Source organism: Muntiacus reevesi, chromosome 3 (assembly GCF_963930625.1).
Source record: "Muntiacus reevesi chromosome 3, mMunRee1.1, whole genome shotgun sequence".
Classification (NCBI taxonomy): domain Eukaryota; kingdom Metazoa; phylum Chordata; class Mammalia; order Artiodactyla; family Cervidae; genus Muntiacus; species Muntiacus reevesi.
The window spans coordinates 82,050,117-82,069,277 of NC_089251.1; the positions used below are offsets into that span (position 1 = coordinate 82,050,117).

Genomic DNA, 19,161 nt, shown 5'->3' on the forward strand with positions numbered 1-19,161 from the left:
AATGGCCAGAGAGATCCTTTTAAAATGTAAGTCAAATCATTCCACTCTGAGGCTTGAAATCCTGCAATGGTACCTCATTTCACTCAGAGAAAGCTCATGTACTAATCCCCGGAGGAGGGCATGGCAACCCACCCCAGTATTCTTGCCTGGAGAATCCCCATGGACAGAGCAGTCTGACGGGCTACAGTCTGTGGGGGTCACAAAGAGTCAGACATGACTGAGCGACTAAGCACATTTTCTAATAACCATCTACAAAACTGGATGAGGTTTGCCTCCCACCTCAATCGACTCTCTGATCTTGTTTCCCAGCACATTTCTCATTCAGTCAGTTGCATGCTGGCTGCCCAGCTACTCCTTAAACAAGCCAGGACATTCCTACATGAAGACCTTTGCTTTCTGTTCCCACTGATGGGATGATGATGCTCTTCCTTCAGTGCTCTGCTGCACTCAGTCGCTCAGTCGTGTCCGACTCTTTGCAACCCCATGGACAGTAGCCCACCAGGCTCCTCTGTCCAGGGGGATTCTCCAGGCAAGAATACTGGAGTGGGTTAGCACGCCCTTCTCCAGGGAATCTTCCTAACCCAGGTCTCTCGCATTGCAGGTGGATTCTTTACCATCTGAGCCATAACTCACACCCTCACCTCCTTCAAGTCTCTGTTGAACGTCAACATCTCAATATAGCCCATCCAGACCACTTTATTTAATGTTGCAACTACCACTTCACAACCCACATGCATTTCCTTCACCAATCTCCCTTATCATGCTTGACATTTTTTTTCTGTAGTACATACTGTCTTCTGATACACTGTATGTTCTACTAACCTACTACATGTATTATTTTTGTCAGGATCTCTCCCACTAGAATGCATGCTCCCTCACAATATGATCCTTAAAACAATTCTTTGTTTTATTAATTGGTGTCATCAAGTGCCTAGAACAGCACCTGACACATAATGGATACTCACTGGATATTGCTGAATGAATGATATAGAGTTGGAGGCAGTCAGTATATATATATATATATATATATATTAAACTTGGAGGCAGTCAGGTATATATATATATATATATTAAATTAAATTAATTAATTTAATTATATAAATATATATATCATGTATTTATATATACATATGTATATACACACATATATTCACATACACACACATATATATGTGTGTATATATATATATATATATATATAAAAATTTGTGGTTCAAGATTATATTCTAACCCTCAGCTTAGTTGTTAAAAATTCATGCTACCTCCCACATTTCCTTTTTGGTGGCATATAATGCAACAATTTATTTTCATTTATTCACACATTGCCTTGTTCTAAAAAAGATCTTAAGGAACTATATAAGGATATATAACACAGAAAAGAATGAGTTAGAAGTGGTGAGAAAAGATAAAAACAAAGTCAAATGTGAATGAGGCCCTTGCTAAAACACACATAAATGTGATTTTACATCTTCTAATAGCTGAAGCAGTCACAGTCTCCAGCAGATACTAACAAAGAGAAAGGAAGCAAGTTCTTGAGAGAACTACACCTATTTTCAATGCTGACTCAAATAAATTTCCTTCAAAGTCCTTATAAAGAAGACACTGTATAAATGATACTCAACTTAACAACATTATTAATGGCAACTTCATTCTTCTAATTGCTCAAACCAAAAATTTAGAACCATCCTTGACTTCTTCGTCTCTCCTAAGCAACATTCAGAAATGTCTGTTGTTTCTGTCTTCAGAATACATCCAGGATCCAGCTACCTCTCCCCACCTTTACCCACTACTCCCCTGGTCTAGACCAACACCAGGTTGCCTGTATTAATGCAATGGCCTCCTATCATGTCTCTCTGCTTTAGTCCTTGACCATTATAGTTTATTCTCAACATGGGAGCCAGAATGGTCCTCTAAAAAGCTGAATCAGATCATGTAACCCTTTGCTCAAAACCCTCCAATGGATGACAAAATCATAGTAAAAATGCTAAGTCCTTAGAGTTATCTATAGGATCCTTTATAATTGAGTCCAATACCTCTGACCTCATCTCCTATCACTCTCCTGCTTGATGAGCACTCCAGGAACACTGGCTTCCTTCCTGCTTTATTATCTTTGTGTTTGCTGGTCTTTCTGCCTGGTATGTTCTCCACTGAGTATCTATGTTAATTTACCTCCTCACCTGTTTCACACCCTTATTCAAACATAATCTTCATATTATGGCAGATGCTATGGTTACCTACATAGTGCACATTAAGAAACCTACAAATTGTGGGAGTAACAGAGTTTAGCAAGTTGGCTGCATATAACACTAAAATATGAGTCAGTTTCATTTCTAATATATTAGCAGCAAAAAGCCTAAAAAACAAAATTAAATAAAATATTTCACTTATGATGATCTCAGAGAATGTCAGACACCCAGGAATAAACTTAATAAAACATGTAACAATTCTATGGAGATGATGATAAAAGATATATTAAAAACTGTTTATAAAAGAACCTAAATTCATGAAAAAATATATCATGTTCATGGCTACAAACAACTGATATTGTAAATGAATGAATTCTCTCTAGATTATAGATTCAGTGTAACTCAAATTTTATAAACCTAAGAAGAAATTTCATACAATTTAATGAAATGATTCTAAAAGTTACAAGAAAAGGTAAACAGCCTAGAATAGTCAAAGCACTGTTAAGAAAGAGAGCAGGGAGAGAAGACTTATCTCACCAGATATTAGACCTATCTTTGCAGCTACAATAATTAAAGACAGATTTAAACTGGTAAAAGGATAGATGAGTAACTGAAAACAGAAGAGTCAAGAAACAAACTCATACGCAAATGAAAAGTGTGCTACAAGACAGATATGGCATTTCAGATTAGTCTTGCTTTAGCAGGTGGTTTCACAGATGTTTAGTATACTGTTTATAATAGCAAACTAAATAAATGAGTTAAAGTGGCATATGCATGGACCATTAATCAGAGTTTGCATAAGCTAGACACAGTTTTTAGTATAATTCTATGCACCTGAGATACAGTAAGAAAATAATAACCAAAAGAAAGTAACTAGTTTAATATCAGACACTATTATTTAAACTAAAACCCACCAACAGTACACTTTAGAAGGGTGAATTTTATGTTATATGAATAATATCTCAATAGAGATGCTATTTTTATAAGAAAAAATTGAATATTCTATATCTATTAAGTCAGAACTTGTATGTTTATTCTAATAGCAAGAGAGAGGGAAAACAGAATAGCTATATAGAGAGCTCCATCAATATATGCAAAGAATTAGATTTACTCAAATTCTAAGGAATAAAAAAAGAGGAAACATTATTTAAGTAATTTTATGAAGCTAGTAAAACTAGTGCCAAAACCAAATAAGTATAGTAAAATAAGAAATAAAAATTATAGGCCAATTTCACATATAAATTTTGACACAAAAATCCTCCAGAATATCAGCCAAAAAATTTCAACACACATGAGAGAATGCATCATAACCAAATTGAGTTTATCTCATGAATTACAAGGACAGATAAAGAAAATTTCTCTAGTATAACAGATAAAATGAGGAAAACTATATGATCTTTACAGTAGTCACCAAAATGTTTTTTCAATAAATTCAATTCCATTTCAAGACAACAGAAATACCAAACCCATAAACAAGGAACAGAACTTCTTATAATAGAATATAAACCCCAAACCATGATACAGTTCACATATAATGATGAAACATTATAAGCATTCTCTTTAAAATCAGAAATAGAGGATATCCAATATTGTTGCTTCTATTTAACAGAGTACTGCAGGTTCTGTTAGCACAATATTAAAAGAAAAACAAAAAAATATGTAAGAATTGGGAAATAAGAAACAGAACTGGTATTATTTGAAGATTATTCAATAAAAATAAAACCTAGCTCCCTTCACCCAGCAAGAACACCACAAGAAGCTGTCTGTGAACCAGAAAGGAGGTTTTCACCAGATACTGAATCTGCTGTAACCCTGATCATGAGCTTCCCAGCCTCCAGAACTGTGAAAAAGAAATTTCTGTTGTTTATAAGCCACCCATTCTATGGTACTTGTAGCAGCTCAAACAGACAGACAGTATTCAGTATTTAAATTGAAGGAAAATCTAACAGAATTTACAGATGAGTAAATAAAACTAACATATATGATCAATTATCCCCATGGACAGAGGAGCCTGGCAGGCTACAGTCCATGGGATAGTAAAGAATCAGACACGACTGAGTGACTAAGCACACAGGTTCCTATATCTATAGAACAAGTTTAAAAATGTAATTTTATAAAATATAGCTTTTATGTACTATAGGACTATAACAGGAAAAATACACAGTATCCAGGAAAAAGTTCCACAAGAAGTTTGTAAGATTTTTCTATAGAAAATTATAAAATATCATCAGAGAACATTAAAACATGTTTAAATAGATGGGAAAAGATGTCATATCCACTGACAGAAAAACTTAACTTTAAACCAATTTCATATGGTACCAAGTGAATCTATAGTTTTAACATAATTCCAATCAAAACCACAATGGTATTTTCCTATGAACTTACCTGACTCTAAACTTAATATGGAAGCACAAGTGTAAAAAGAACCAAACCATAACTCAAGGAAATAGACAGATTCAATGCAACCCCAATCAAATTACCAATGACATTTTTTACAGAACTAGAACAAAAAATTATAAAATTTGCATGTAAACACAAAAACTCCCAATAGCTCAACCAATCTTGAGAAAGAACAATGAAGCTAGAGGGATCAGGCGTCCTGACTTCAGAGTACACTACAAAGCTACAGTAATCAAAACAGTGTGTTACTGGCACAAAAATAGACATATAAATCAGTGGAACAGAACAGAAAGCCCAGAAATAAGCCATGCACTTATGGCCAATTAATTTACAATGGAGGCAAGAATACAAAATGGACAATAACCAGTCTCTTTAATAAGCAGTGCTAGGAAAACTGGACAGCTACACGTAAAAGAATGAAGTTAGAACATTCTCTAACACCATATACAAAAATTAACTCATAATGGAATAAAGACCTAAATGTAAGACCAGATACTATAAAACTCCTAAAAGAAAACATAGGCAGAACACTCTTTGACATAAATTGCAGCAATATTTTTTGGGAGGATGTATCTCTAAAGTAATGGAAATAAAAACAAAAATAAACAAATAGAACCTAATTAAACTTGAAAGCATTTGCACATCAAAGGAAACGATAAAGAAAAATGAAGAGACAACTGATGGACTGTGAGAAAATATTTGCAAACAGTGCTACTGACAAGGGATTAATTTCCAAGATATACAAATAGCTCATTCAGCTTAACATAAAATAAAATAAAATGAAATAAAAAATGGGCAGAAGACCTAACTAGACATTTCTCCAAAGAAGATATACAGGTCACAACAGGCACATGAAAAAATGCTCAATATCACTAATTATTAGAGAAATGCAAATCAAAACTACAATGTGATATCACCTCACACCAGTCAGAATAGCTATCATTAAAGAGTCTACAAGTAATAAATGCTGGAGGTGGTATGGAGAAAAATAAATCCTCCTACACTGTTGGTGGAGACTTCCCTGGTGGCTTAGAGGGTAAAATGTCTGCCTGCAACGCAGGAGACCCAGGTTCAATCACTGGGTTGGGAAGATCTCCTGGAGAAGGCAATGGCAACCCACTCCATTACTCCTGCCTGGAAAAATCCCATGGACGGAGGAGCCTAGTAGGCCACAGTCCATGGGGTTGCAACAAGTCAGACACGACTGAGCGACTTCACTAGAGAGATTACACTGTTGGTGGGAATGCAAATTTGTGCAGCCACTATGGAGAACAGTATGGAAGTTCCTTAAAAAACTAAATATTGAGTTACCATATGATCCTGAAATCCCACTCTTGAGCATATATCCAGAGAAAACTCTACAGCAAAAAATCACTTTACTATACACTTGAAACAACCACAAAATTGTAAATTAACTGTACCTCAAAAAAAATTTTTTAAAGAGAAAAAAATAAGAAGAGCCAACATAATTTTAAAGAACAGATATCAGGACTATAATATAGAGAATAAAGCAATGGTAAATCAGTGTGGTATTGGCATGACAACAAACAAAGTGGCCAAAAAATCTAAGAAAGAAAACAACTAGCCTAGTCTCTTCTCCACATTAAAAAAAACCCACTCAAGTGCAAAAAAATTGTTTTCCTACTGTGAACAGGAATCATCTACTTATAATTGGGCATTATTAAAAATTATGAGAAAGTTTTAAAAGCAAATTTTAAAAATAGGGCCTGGGAAATAAACATGCCTGGGAAAATACACAACACACATACTGACTTTGTGTTAGAGCTTAGGTATCTACTGGGGGCCGAAAAAAAAATGCATTTCATAGGTTATCTAATGTCTAACAATCTTTTAACACTTTCAACAGGCCTGGAAAAAGTCTGCCCTCAAATGTCAAATTTACTTACAAACATTCATCTTCTAATAGGACTTTTCTGGCTTATTTTCTGCTCCAAATTTGACTAAGAATTGTGCCATTTTATGTATCTCTTCATTGTTGCACAATTGACTCCTTGCTTTAACAGCAACAATAACATATTTGCAGGCATAGTTGTATTATTTAAACAGAAAATGACATTATTTGCTGTGAAAATAGTGTATTTATAGAAATATATCAGTAGTGAGCTGCATTAGAATATGCAAAAACATGCCTGCCTTCAGTACTGTGGCCTCTCTCCATATCAGGCATTCTGATTTAGTTCCCTTTGCCTAACCTTACCCACACACACCTCACTGCTCCCACTTTTTTTTAAAGATACATACTAAGAGAGACAGATGTCAACAAGATGATAAACTGGAAACTTTAGGCCCTCATCCCTCCATGCAAACATGAAACAAACAACAGACAGATTGAAACAGCTTTGCAGGAGATCTAAAAAGTACTCAAGGATTTGCAGCCATCAAGAAAAACCCATACTCAAACGGCAGAAAACTTCACAGTGTTTTCACTCACCCTTGCTTCACCCTTCCCTGGTATGGCACAGCCTGGATGGGAAAAAGTCATGCAATTCTCAGCTCCTCAGCTCCTCTCAGCATTGTTTGCAATGCTCTGGCATGTTGAAGGGCTTTCGAGAAAACTAGTTTCTGTTTAGCTTTCCTTAGAGTTCAGGCAGAAATGAAGGCATAATATGGGCATCACATTAGAGGTCAGTGAAAGCTGTGGCAATCACTGTGACACGTGAGAGCTACAGAGGGACCACAGACTAATGGATGCCTGGGCACAAGAAATTATGGGGAGAGGAATATTATAAGACACCTAAGCTGCCAAGAAGAACAGAATGAGATTCTTATTGAAAAGATATTTTAAAATAGTTACGTATTTGGGGGAAAGCACATACTCAGGCCCACAGAAAATTAATGCCAAGGAAAGACCTGAGAAGCCCATAAGCCTTCGTATTGGGCTAATGAGTGGGTCTTCCCGGTATACAACCAATCTGCAAATCTAGAATAGATGACTATTTTTGCAAAATGTACAATTTTCAACAAAGGATCACAAAGAATACAAAGTTCAGGAAAAGACTGCCCTTCAAATGAACAAAATAAATTTCCAGAACCTGACCCTAAAGAAATACAGCCTTTGTGCTTATGGAGACAACAATTTTTAAAACAACAGCCTTAAATATGCTCAAAGAGTTAAAGGAAAAAAATGGAGAAAGAACAAAAGGAAATTGGGAAAATATATGAACAAAAAGAGAATAAAAACAAAGAGCTAGAAATTATTAAAAAGAGGACCAACAGAAATTCTGGAACATAAAAAGCAGTAAGTAGAGAAATCCACTAGAAAAGATCAAGAAAATACTTGAACAAGCAGAAGAAAGAAGTAGCAAATTTGAAGACAAAACACTTAAAACTATTGAGTCTGAAGAGTCAAAAGAAAAAAAGAATAAAGAAAAGTGAATAGAGCCTAAGAGACTTTATGGAACATCATAAATCAGGCCAATATATATATAATAAGGGTCACAGAAAGAGAAGAAAGAAAGATGCAGAGAGCTTATTTTGAAGAATAACAGTCAAAAACCCCCCAAATTTGAGAAAAGACATGGATAAAGAAACACAAGAAGTTTGATTAACTCCAAATAGGATGAACTCAAAGAGATTCACACCAAGACACATACTCAAACTGAAGGACATTAAGACAAATCATAAAATTCTTGAAATCAGCAAAAGAAAAGCAAATCATTACCAAAAAAAGTGATCCTCAATAAAATTACCACCAGGTTTCTCAAAGGAAACCTTGTAGACCTAAAGGCAGCAGGATGATATATTTAAAGTGCTGAAAGAAAAAGTATCAGCCAAGAAGTATATATCCTCTTAAAGGAAAACTGTTCTTGAAAACATGATAGAGAAATTAAGGCATTCCTAAATAAACAAAAAAATGAGGATGCTCATTACCTCTAGATCTGCCTTACAAGAAATGGTAAAGGGAGTTCTTCAAGTTGAAACAAAGGATATTAGGCAGTACTAACTTGAAGTCATGTGAAATTACAGTTTTCCGGTAAAGGTAAATAAATATGTTGTTAAATATAAAAATTAACATTATTGTAATTCTGGTTCATAACTCCATTTTTATTCCTTTACAGTATTTAAAAGAGAAAAGTATTATAATAAAAAAGAAAAGTATAAAAATAATGATAAATCTAGCTAACAGCTATACAACTATATAGATGTAATTTGTGATATCAATAATATAAATGGGGGAGTGAAGATGTAAAGGAGAAAGCTTTTATATACAGTTGAAGTTAAGTTGGTATCAGTCTAAAACAGATTGCTATTACTTTAGGATGTTATTCACAATGCCCATGCTAAACACACAAAAATATCTATAGAATATATGCAAAAGTAAATGAGAAAGGAATAAAAAATGTATCACCATAAAAAAATTAAGTCAACACAAAGGATGGGAGTCAGGAGGGGAATGAAAGGACAACAGGGTATAAGACATATGAAAAACAAATAACATAAAGGCAGCTACTAGGAATTACTTTAAATGTAAATGGATTAAATTCTCCAATCAAAAGACTCAGGTTGGTAGTATGGATGAAAAATCAGGATCAACTGGAGTCTATAAAAGACTCACTTTAGAACTGAGGACACATATAGGTAGAAAGTAGAAGGATGAAAAAAGATATTCAATGTAAAATAATATCCAAAAGAGAACACGGGTGGCTATGTTAATATCAGATAAAATCAACTAAGTCTAAAACTTATGAGACAAAGAAGAACATTTTATAATTATAAAAGATTCAATTTAACAAGCATATATAACAATAATAAACATATATGTAATAAACATTAGAGCTTCTAAATATATGAAGCAAACATTAGCATAATTGAACCAAGAAATAGACAGCAACATAAAAATATAAAACTCTTAAGAGAAAACATAGAGGAAAAGCTTCATGGCATTGTATTTGGTAATGATTTCCTGGATATGACATCAAAAGCACAAACAAAATAAAAAATAGATAAACAACTTCAAAATGTGTCAAAGGACACAATCAACAGTGAAAGGCAACCCACACAATGGGATAAAATGCAAATCAAAACCATAAAGAGATACCACCTCACCCTCATTAGGATAGTTATTATCAAAAAACCAAAATAACAAGTATTGACAGGGATGTGAAGAAACCTGAGTCATTTTGCATTTCTTAGAGAAATATAAAATGGTGCAGTTACTGTGGAAAAAAGTGGAAGTTCTTCAAAAAAATTAAAATAGATTTATTATATGATCTAGTAATTCCATTTCTAGGTGTAAATCAAAAGAACTGAAAGTAGGGCCTGGAGGAGATATTTATACACCCATGTTCATAGCAGCATTATTCATTATTCAAAAGGTAGAAGCAATCAAAGTAAGCATCAATAGAATAAGCAAAATGTGATACATACATACAATGGAATACTATCAGCCTTAAAAAAGGAAATGCTGACACATGCTACAATATGGATGAAACTTAAGAACATTATGCTAATTGAAATAAGCCAATCACAAAAAGACAAATATTGTATAACTCCACTTATAGGAGGTACCTAGAAGAATCAAATTTACAGAGACAGAAAGTAGAATAGCAGCTGTCAAGAGGCTAGGGGAAGAGAGGATTGGGGAGCTATTGCTTAATGGGTATAGAATTTCACTTTTGCAACATGATAGATAATGATGGTTGTACAACAGTATGAATATATTTAATGCCACCAAACTTAAAAATGGCTACAAAAATGAACTTTGTTGTGTGCACTTCACACAACAAAAAAATTAAAATAGAAAAAAAGTATGATACATTAAAAGGTAAAAAACATGAGAGTAAAATTATCTTAGTACAAATGATATTAACTTAGGGGGCATTTTATTATAACAAATAATTGAAAATAATTCAAATTTGTTCCCTCTACAAAAAACAACCATTTTCTACATATTTTTAATTCTTATATGACTTTCCATTTGTTATTTTGATAAACCTATTTATAAACTTTATCAATAGAATGGAAAAAACTAAATATTCAATTCAAAAATAAAATTTTGGAGACATGTTTTAAAATAAAAATTTTATTAAATTTTTTTTAAAAATAAAAATTTTGGAAAAAATCTAAAAATTTTCACTTTAGAAAATAGTCATAAAAATCTCTGATTTAGAGTTTTCTGAATTCTCATATACATACACAAATGTGTATTAAAACTATTTAATTAAAATATCTCGTTTCAATATATTCTATTTCTGACAGTATGTTTTTACTTATGATCTGATCCTTGTGTAGTATAAAAACACTGTCTATCAGTGGGATGTCTAGCATGAGAAATAGGGCTAGGAAGGCCGATATAAATAGGAATTAGTAAACTAATATAGATATATAGATTATATAGGAATACTATTTTAATGACTAAAGTAGAATAAAAGAAGATGTTAAACTCTCTAAGAATGTAATACATTTAGAAGACCTATTATCAAAACTTGATGTTATTTTCAGACCACAAAAGCATTACAACAGCAACTCAGAAAACTGGGACTAGGCAGTTGGTAAGCAGTAAATCTTTTAAAAGCCTGAAACAGATGAATAATCTTTGACTTCCATATTCCAATGTTAATAAACTATCTTTAAAAAATACAGAAAATAATGTTAAATTTAGACTGAAATGTAGAAATCTTTTTCAGAAAGTGCAGTGACGCTTAGCAAGGGAGACTTCTTGAAACCTGAGCAGTGATTTCTACAGCCTATATACTCTGCCTGCAGGGAGAGCATCTGGTTTGAGCTGCCCTTCCAAGAGAGGGTGAAGTCTAAGGTGACCTTATTTTAGGAATTTCATTAAGTGAAGATTTGTCTTCATCTTTAAATGAGAGAGCATTGTTTTCGTCTTCAAAGGGATCTGAGGTAACTTCATTTTGAGGTAGTGCAAAGCCACTAGCGTTTTTTATAAAATGAAGTAAATTCAACGTTATTGAGAACAGGACAAGTTACACTTTGAGAGGGATGCTGTTGAACCATAGCTGGAGAAGTGTTTCTACTGTGACTTTGAGAAGTGGGATAAACAGAATTGCTCCTTAACTGGTCTCTATCTTGAATATCATTGTCAATTCCATGTTGTTCAGAGGAATAGGAAATAATACTTGGAAGAGTAAGCATGGTTCCTTTGCTTTGATGCAAGATAGCAACAGTGTCCCAACCAGCAGAGGAATTCATTTTTGATTTGGAATTCATAAAATAGGTAGTGTTACATTCAGGAGGATAAGAGTGTATATATTTTTCAGCACCAGTAATATTCGAGTTTTTAGAAATGATTTCAACTTCATTTGGATTAAATATGCATGAACTACTTGCATCAAAAGTACTAGCATTCTCATAGCAGGAAATTATGCTTAGTTTCGGGGTACAGAAAATACTTCTGGATCTAAAGCGAAAGTGTTCTGAGGGCAACTTTAAATCACTGAAGCTTCTTTTTTCTTCAGAATCAAAGTTAGCTCTACTTTGTACAGAATGAAAGGACATACTGCTTTTCTGAAATTTAGGAAATAAAGAATGTCTTCTTTCAAGGAAATCTGGGTAAAAAGGCATATTTGATGAAGACGAGGAAATTTTACTTCTTTTACGTGAAATGCCTTTAAGCATCGGAGAAGGACGAGCTGCTTTAAAATCAAGAAATTTTGTCGGTTGAATAACAGAAGAGGCTCCACGATGCAGGAGGTCTGAAGTAAGTTGATCTGCGGGACATTTTGGTTGGCAGTTCTGGTCCTCTTTGCAGCAACTGGAGTGAGAAAAGTGTCAAATGAGGAAAAAAGAACAGGGAACACAGGTGGAAACCTGCCAAGCGTCCTGAAGAATAATAGCTACCTTATCAATATGGAAACAGGGAATAAGAAATTAAGACAGGTGAAGTTGATGGTTACCCAGATGTACCCCCAAAGAATGCCTAAGTCTAAAAGATTATTTCTAACTACTTACACGGTACCTGCCCACTCTACTAAACCTTGGGAAGATAAATGGAAAGACTCAGGGTGGTAGGCAGAAAGAAAGGTCAGGGAAAAACATAATAGAGGGCACCACAGCAAAAGGGTTCCCTGTAGGCAAACGGAGAATTTCCTGTTTTGAAAATAATTAAGTCATAATATCTGTTTGAGACTACTGAACTAAGAGATTTGAAGGAGTTGATAAGCACAATAAACTTATACCCCACTGGCTAATGCTATTTTAAAATATTAATCATAGATAAAGCAGAACTTCTCTGGAGAGAATATTTCAGATAAATATCCAGATATTCAGTCACTGTGGGAAACTAAAGGAAGCATTAAAGTTTGGTTTATGAATATTTCAATGTTCTTTAGCACATGAAACATATGAAGACGTGTTTTGTTTTCTTTTTAAAGACTTACCTTAAGCATTTTCCCATATTGAATTTAATACAAAGCAAATCTTTCCCTTCCTTTCTAAGCCATCATCCTTAGCCATAAAAATGTCCTGTGTAGGTGGAAGAGGTTAGATGCTGAATGCTTAAGCTGCATATAGAAGTAACATGGCAATAACACAGAATATGATGATAGCAGATTCTAGAATCTAATGACATCAGTTTAAAATAAAATTGTTCTATGGCTCATCTTTCTGAAAAACTGCAATTCATGTGACTGTGGAATGTGTATTCTAACTTGAAAGCTAAATTTATCTTGGCAATAAAGCATGGCATCTGATTACATGGACCACATGCACAGATTATGGAGATCTGCTGTTATATTGTAACCCATTTAAAGGCAAGATTAACAAAACTATTAGAATACCATCCTCTTCCTTTTGCACCTATGACATAAAACACTCCCTCAACAAGCTTCTCCATATCCTGTATACTGTAATACTATATCTTGCTTTTGTTCCCTTTCTAACAACCTTCTTTGGGAAACCCTTGAATAAATCCCTTTCAAAGCTCTCTAATTCTCACCATACCACTGTCAGTTTATAACCCAATTTTACCCAACATTCAAATGAATTGATCTGTTCCTGTTTCATGGTTGCTGGCAGGAGACACACGATTCTTGCATAAGAGACAGAGGACTTTGTTACTCACAGCAAATTATGCAATGTGATCACCCGCTTATTTATGTTGGTTCTCCTTGACCTCAGGACCCACAAGGGCAATGCGGAGAGCCCAGAGACTCTTAATATCAAGTGAGCTGCGTTTCAAAGAAGGCACCACCATGCTCAGGGAATCCCCCACTTTCAGAGCAAGCAGTAACCAAATCTGTTCAATCTGCTGTTAGTCCAGGAGGGAGACACTGCCTCATTCTTCAGTTTCTCCTCACAAACCAGAGAATGGCCTGGAGACAGAGGCCACACCGACCTTACACCCATCACAAAAATGAACTCAAAATGGGCCACAAGCTTAAATATAAAATGTGAAACTATGAAGCTCCTGGAAGATAACATGGGAGGAAACCTAGATAAATTTGGCAATGACTTTTTAAATACAATACCAAAGGCATGATCCATGAAAGAAATAACTGATAAGCTTCTGCTCTGAGAAAGATAATGTCAAGAGAATGAGAGGCTACATACTAAGAGAAAGTATTTGCAAAATACTTGCAAAGACTATTTCCCTTGAAAAGGGACTGTTATCCAAAATATACAATGACCTCTTAAAACTCAGCAATATAAAAATGAACAATCTCATTTAAAAAAGGGCCAAAGACCTTAACAGATACCTCACCAAAGATGCACAAATGGTAAATAAGCATATGAAATGATGTTCCACATGATATGTCATTAGAGAAATATAAACTAAAACAACAATGTAATGTTACTACCTACCTATTAGAATGGCCAAAATCCAGAACCCTGACAACACCAAATGCTTATGAGGATGTAGAGCAGCAGGAATTCATTGCTTATGGGAATCCAAAATGGTACAGCCACTTTGGAACACAACTGGAGGCTTTCAACATAACTAAACATATACTTACCATACAATCCAGCAATTATGCTCCTTGGTATTTCCCCAAACGAGATGAAAATTTATGTCTACTCAAAAACCTGTACATGAATGGTTATTGCAGCAGTTTTCATAATTACTAAAACTTGGATGCAACCAAGAAGTCGTTCAGTGGGCAAATGGATAAATTGTGGTATATCCAGACAATGGAACATTATTCAGTGTTAAAAAGAAATGTGCTATTAATGCACTATGAAAAAGTATAGAGGAAACTTAAATACATATTACTAAGTAAAAGAAGTCAAATTGCCTACATACTGTATGATTGCAACAATATGACATTCTAGAAAAGGCAAAACAGTAGAGAAAGTATAAAGATCAGAGGTTGCCAGGGGTTAAAGGGGAGAGAGGGATAAACTGGCACAGAGGATTTTTAGGGCAGTGTAAGACCAGCAAGAACAAATGGTTCTTCTAGAATACATGAGTTTAAAAACTAGATAATTCTATTAAGTGAGCAAGGCTGTATGGCCCATGTAGTCTCTTAAAGCCCAAAAGAAATGGACAAACAATGAATTTTATTATGGGGTATTACTTTAACCTAAACTGAAATAAAATCTAATTTTTGAAAGGGAGGTTTCTAAAGCTTTATATAACACTGTGATACAAATAATACCTTTTTTCTGGCCTGGGGTGGGGTGGGATTTAATGACTGAAGAAGACAGACAAAACTGAAGCTTCTGGGAAAACTATTTGTTCTTGCTGGTCTTGTATCTAGCCTTGAACTTGACCTTGGCCTCTCATCAGGCTTTGCATTTGATAGCGCGGTCTCTCAAGATATCCTTGTTGCTAACCGTTTTGTCCAAGGGGATACCCACAGAGTACATTGTGGGCCTGAGGTGATTATAATGATAAACTTTCACGGAAGACTTGATCTTTGACCTCTTGGCGATTTTCTTCTTGGCCATGGCAGCTGTCCCTTTGCAGGGAGAGCGATTAGTTCCAGCCACCAGAGCACGGCTGTGGGGTGTGTCTGAGCTGCTGTCATCAATGTTCTTCACGACGACCACTTTGTGTCCTTTGTAGTGACTGGCCAGGGCCAGCATCGCGTTCCCAGGTTTCATGAACTTGCTCATTTCGGCAGCTAGCACTCAGGACGACAGCAGAAAACTAAATAATTATTTTAAACCCATGGTTTGATAGAGCAATACAAGTAAAAGATTGACAGCCTGGGATATTGCAGTCCAGGGGGTCACAAAGAGACGGATACGACTCAGGGACTGAACAACAACAAGCATTGATCTCAAAAGACTTGATCAATCATTTACATTTCTTCTTGTATGAAATCACCTTTAAATCCCTTCTCCTTGTTTCCTTTCTCTAGATCCCTCCTCCTTCTCCAATTCTATATTCAGCAGATCGTCTATTAATTTAAGTAATAGTTATTGTCATCTGCTCAGCTTTCCCAGCGGTTCAGCAATAAAGCATCTGCCTGTAATACAGGAGCCACAGAAGATGGAGGGTTCGATTCCTGGGTTGGGAAGATTCCCTGGAGAAGAGAATGGCAATCCATTCCAGTATTCTTGCCTGGAGAATCCAAAGGACAGAGGAGCCTGATGGGCTATAGTCCACAGGGTCACAGAGTCAGATATGACTGAAGTGACTTAGCACATACACATGGTGGTCGGCACAAAAACAGGTGTTAGGAATACGATGATGAAAACATAGGATCCTTGCCCTAATGAATTTCAGACTATGTTACATTCACTAGTGCATCTTTACTTACTTTCCTATTTTACTCCTTAGAAACACTCAGTCAGTCAGTCAGTTCAGTCGCTCAGTCATGTCTGACTCTTTGCAACCACATGAATCATAGCATGCCAGGCCTCCCTGTCCATCACCAACTCCCGGAGTCCACCCAAACTCATATCCATCAAGTCGGTGATGCCATTCAGCCATCTAATCCTCTGTCACCCCCTTCCCCTCCTGCCCCCAATCCCTCCCAGCATCAGGGTCTTTTCCAGTGAGTCAGCTCTTCACATGAAGAGGTGGCCAAAGTAGTGGAGGTGGCCAAAGTACTGGAGTTTCAGCTTCAGCATCAGTCCTTCCAATGAACACCCAGGACTGATCTCCTTTAGGATGGACTGGTTGGATCTTCTTGCAGTTCAAGGGACTCTCAAGAGTCTTAGAAACAACAGTCAGGCACAATTCCGTTTTTTCATAAATCATTTGTTTTTCCCCCAAAGGATATTATTCATGCCTTGACTTTAGAATCCAATGAATTGTCCCATGAAAGGATGGAACTGAGTCACTTGTACATTCTCAACTCTTTTTAGGTCTGTACTGCCCAATTCAGTAGCCACTGGTGTCATGTGTCTGTTCAATTTTAAATTAATTACAATAAAATGAGATTAAAACTTTTCAGTTCCTCAGCTGCACAAGATACATTTCAAGTGCTTAAGTGTTACACATGGCTTGTGGTTACCATACTGGGCAGACAGATTTAGATCATTTCTATGATCACAGAAAATTTTATTAGACCACTTATTGGACAGTTCTTAATTACATAAGGGGTCAGAAACTGGTCACATTTAAAAACAGGTTACATGTTTTGGCAAACGATCACTGTCTTCCTCATACTCATGTGACACCACCAGCACTAGTAAGTTACTTATATTCTCTTTGTCAAAGAACTCTAAACTAAAATACTGACCTCCATTGAATATGGTTTTAATTATAACATAGCCAAAATAATCACTCCTTTTTATGGCTTGTTATCAAATAGTAACAGCATATGCGACTGCGAATGTATAATGAAAGTATCTAAATAATAGCAATACTGCAATAAAGAATCAATTTAACATAGAAAACATTTTAAAGAAACTTACCCTCCCTCACTTTCCGCTTCCTCTGAACTATTACTTGTTGCTGAACTCTGAACTGTGGCAAGCCTTCTTTTTCTAGCTCTGTGCTGAGGACTTATTTTGTGAACAGTTACCTTCCCTCCAAGTTCACCTTGTATATACTCCTCCAGCTTTGGAATGGCTTCTTTAAGAACTCTGATTTCCTCTTTGAGTTCTTCCATATTTGTCAGTAATTCATTTAACTTCTCCAGTATCTGAAGCTGCCTTCCTTGAAAGATCGCTGTTGTTCCTTGGCCACTAGGCATTTCATCTTGCAAAGTCATCAAATCAAGTGAATTACCCAGAGAAAGAAATTTAGGTAAATCCACTGCTGTCCTTGGTTTACGAACCTTGTGAAACCACAAAAGCAGCAAGCTGATTCCAGCAGTTCCCACCACAATGCCAAGTATCATTTCTCTATTTATGGAATGAGGCATTTCTCAGGTTTTGTTTCTAAAATTAAAAAAAAAAAAGTAAATGAACGTTATTTTTGTCTTTGTCGAGGACGAAAATACTAGTTTTTTTTTTTCCCATCAACAAAAATCAAGTCTGCATTCTCACAAAAAATTTAATAACACTTGATAAATCACAAACTAAAGTAAATTATGAGTAATTGCCTCTATATGGCAATTACTATCTGGGTTTCCCCAGTGGCTCAGCAGTAAAGAATCCACTTATAGTGCAGGAGATGTGGCAGAAACCACGGGTTCGATTCCTGGGTCGGAATGATCCCCTAGAAAAGGAAATGGCAACTCACTCTAGTATTCCTGCCTGGAAACTCCCATGGATAGAGAAGCCTAGCAGGCTACAGTCCATGGGGTCGCAAAAGAGTTGGACACGACTTAGTGACTAAACGACAACAAAAAACCAAATTGCCTCTATAATGTATGCGGGTGAGTAGAAATACTACCTTTAAGGATATTACTGACAACCAGTATAAAGTATCAACTTTAATTCAGAATCTGTATTCTATACATCTGATCTGAAATTTACTCTTTGTCATGTATTTTTAAAGGGTATGATAGAGGTAAAAGCATCATTATAAATTTCTGAAAAAAACTATTTAAGAATTCAAATTATGCCTAACTGTATCTGAACCTCTTATTTGTATAAAATTAACTTCGTGACGCTACGCACTGTAGCTAGTGTGCTAACATCTAGGTTTTACGTAATCTTTCAGGAAAGCCCAAGAGAAAGCTTTTCCTTAGCATCTAGTTCACATTCTGTACTCCAATTTAGAGTGATCAACAACATTTTAAAATGGGCTTTGGGATATATAATATAAAGTTTTGGCATATGTGTACCCACTTCATCTCTGCTTTATTCAACGTGGAAAGCAGAGACACTAATGAATGTGCAGGCTTCACCTCCTTTCTTCTTCTGACCAGGAATTCTTCTGCTTCTCAGTCATAGTTCTACTTCTGTCTGAGGCCTTAATGCTTTTATTTTCTTTCAGATGTTCACTTCTTTTTAAAGTAACAAAAAACTCATTTCTTTGACTCCTTCCTACTTATGAACTTTCACCATTTTGCATCAAAGGCCTGAGCTCTGGCCCATCTAATTCCACATAACATCAGCTACTTTGACAAAATGCACCATAATCTTTCTTTACTTTATCCCCTCTTCACTAGTTTTATGACTTATCACTGTTCTTAAAGTCAGAAGGCCCCTAAAGGAAAACAACAATATAAATCTTTCTGCCACATAAAGTTACAGCAAGAAGTTGTCATCTCTAAACCAGGAAGCAGGCCCTCACAAGATACTGAATCTG

At 35.4% G+C, this 19,161-nt stretch overlaps 2 protein-coding genes across 3 annotated transcripts in view; both read right to left on the reverse strand.

The window, feature by feature from the left end:
* RMDN2 (regulator of microtubule dynamics 2) overlaps positions 1 to 19,161 on the reverse strand; it is a 66,185-nt gene that overhangs the window by 43,053 nt on the left and 3,971 nt on the right. For both annotated transcript variants that reach the window (XM_065927390.1, XM_065927389.1), the window contains exon 2: positions 17,376 to 17,843. In XM_065927390.1, the coding sequence (XP_065783462.1) occupies positions 17,376 to 17,827 (452 nt within the window). In that variant the 5' untranslated portion in view covers positions 17,828 to 17,843. The remainder of the gene's footprint in view (positions 1 to 17,375; positions 17,844 to 19,161) is intronic.
* Positions 15,291 to 15,623, reverse strand: LOC136162973 (large ribosomal subunit protein eL27-like). Its single transcript, XM_065927387.1, has one exon. It carries the CDS (start codon positions 15,621 to 15,623, stop codon positions 15,291 to 15,293), a length of 333 nt encoding a protein of 110 aa, XP_065783459.1.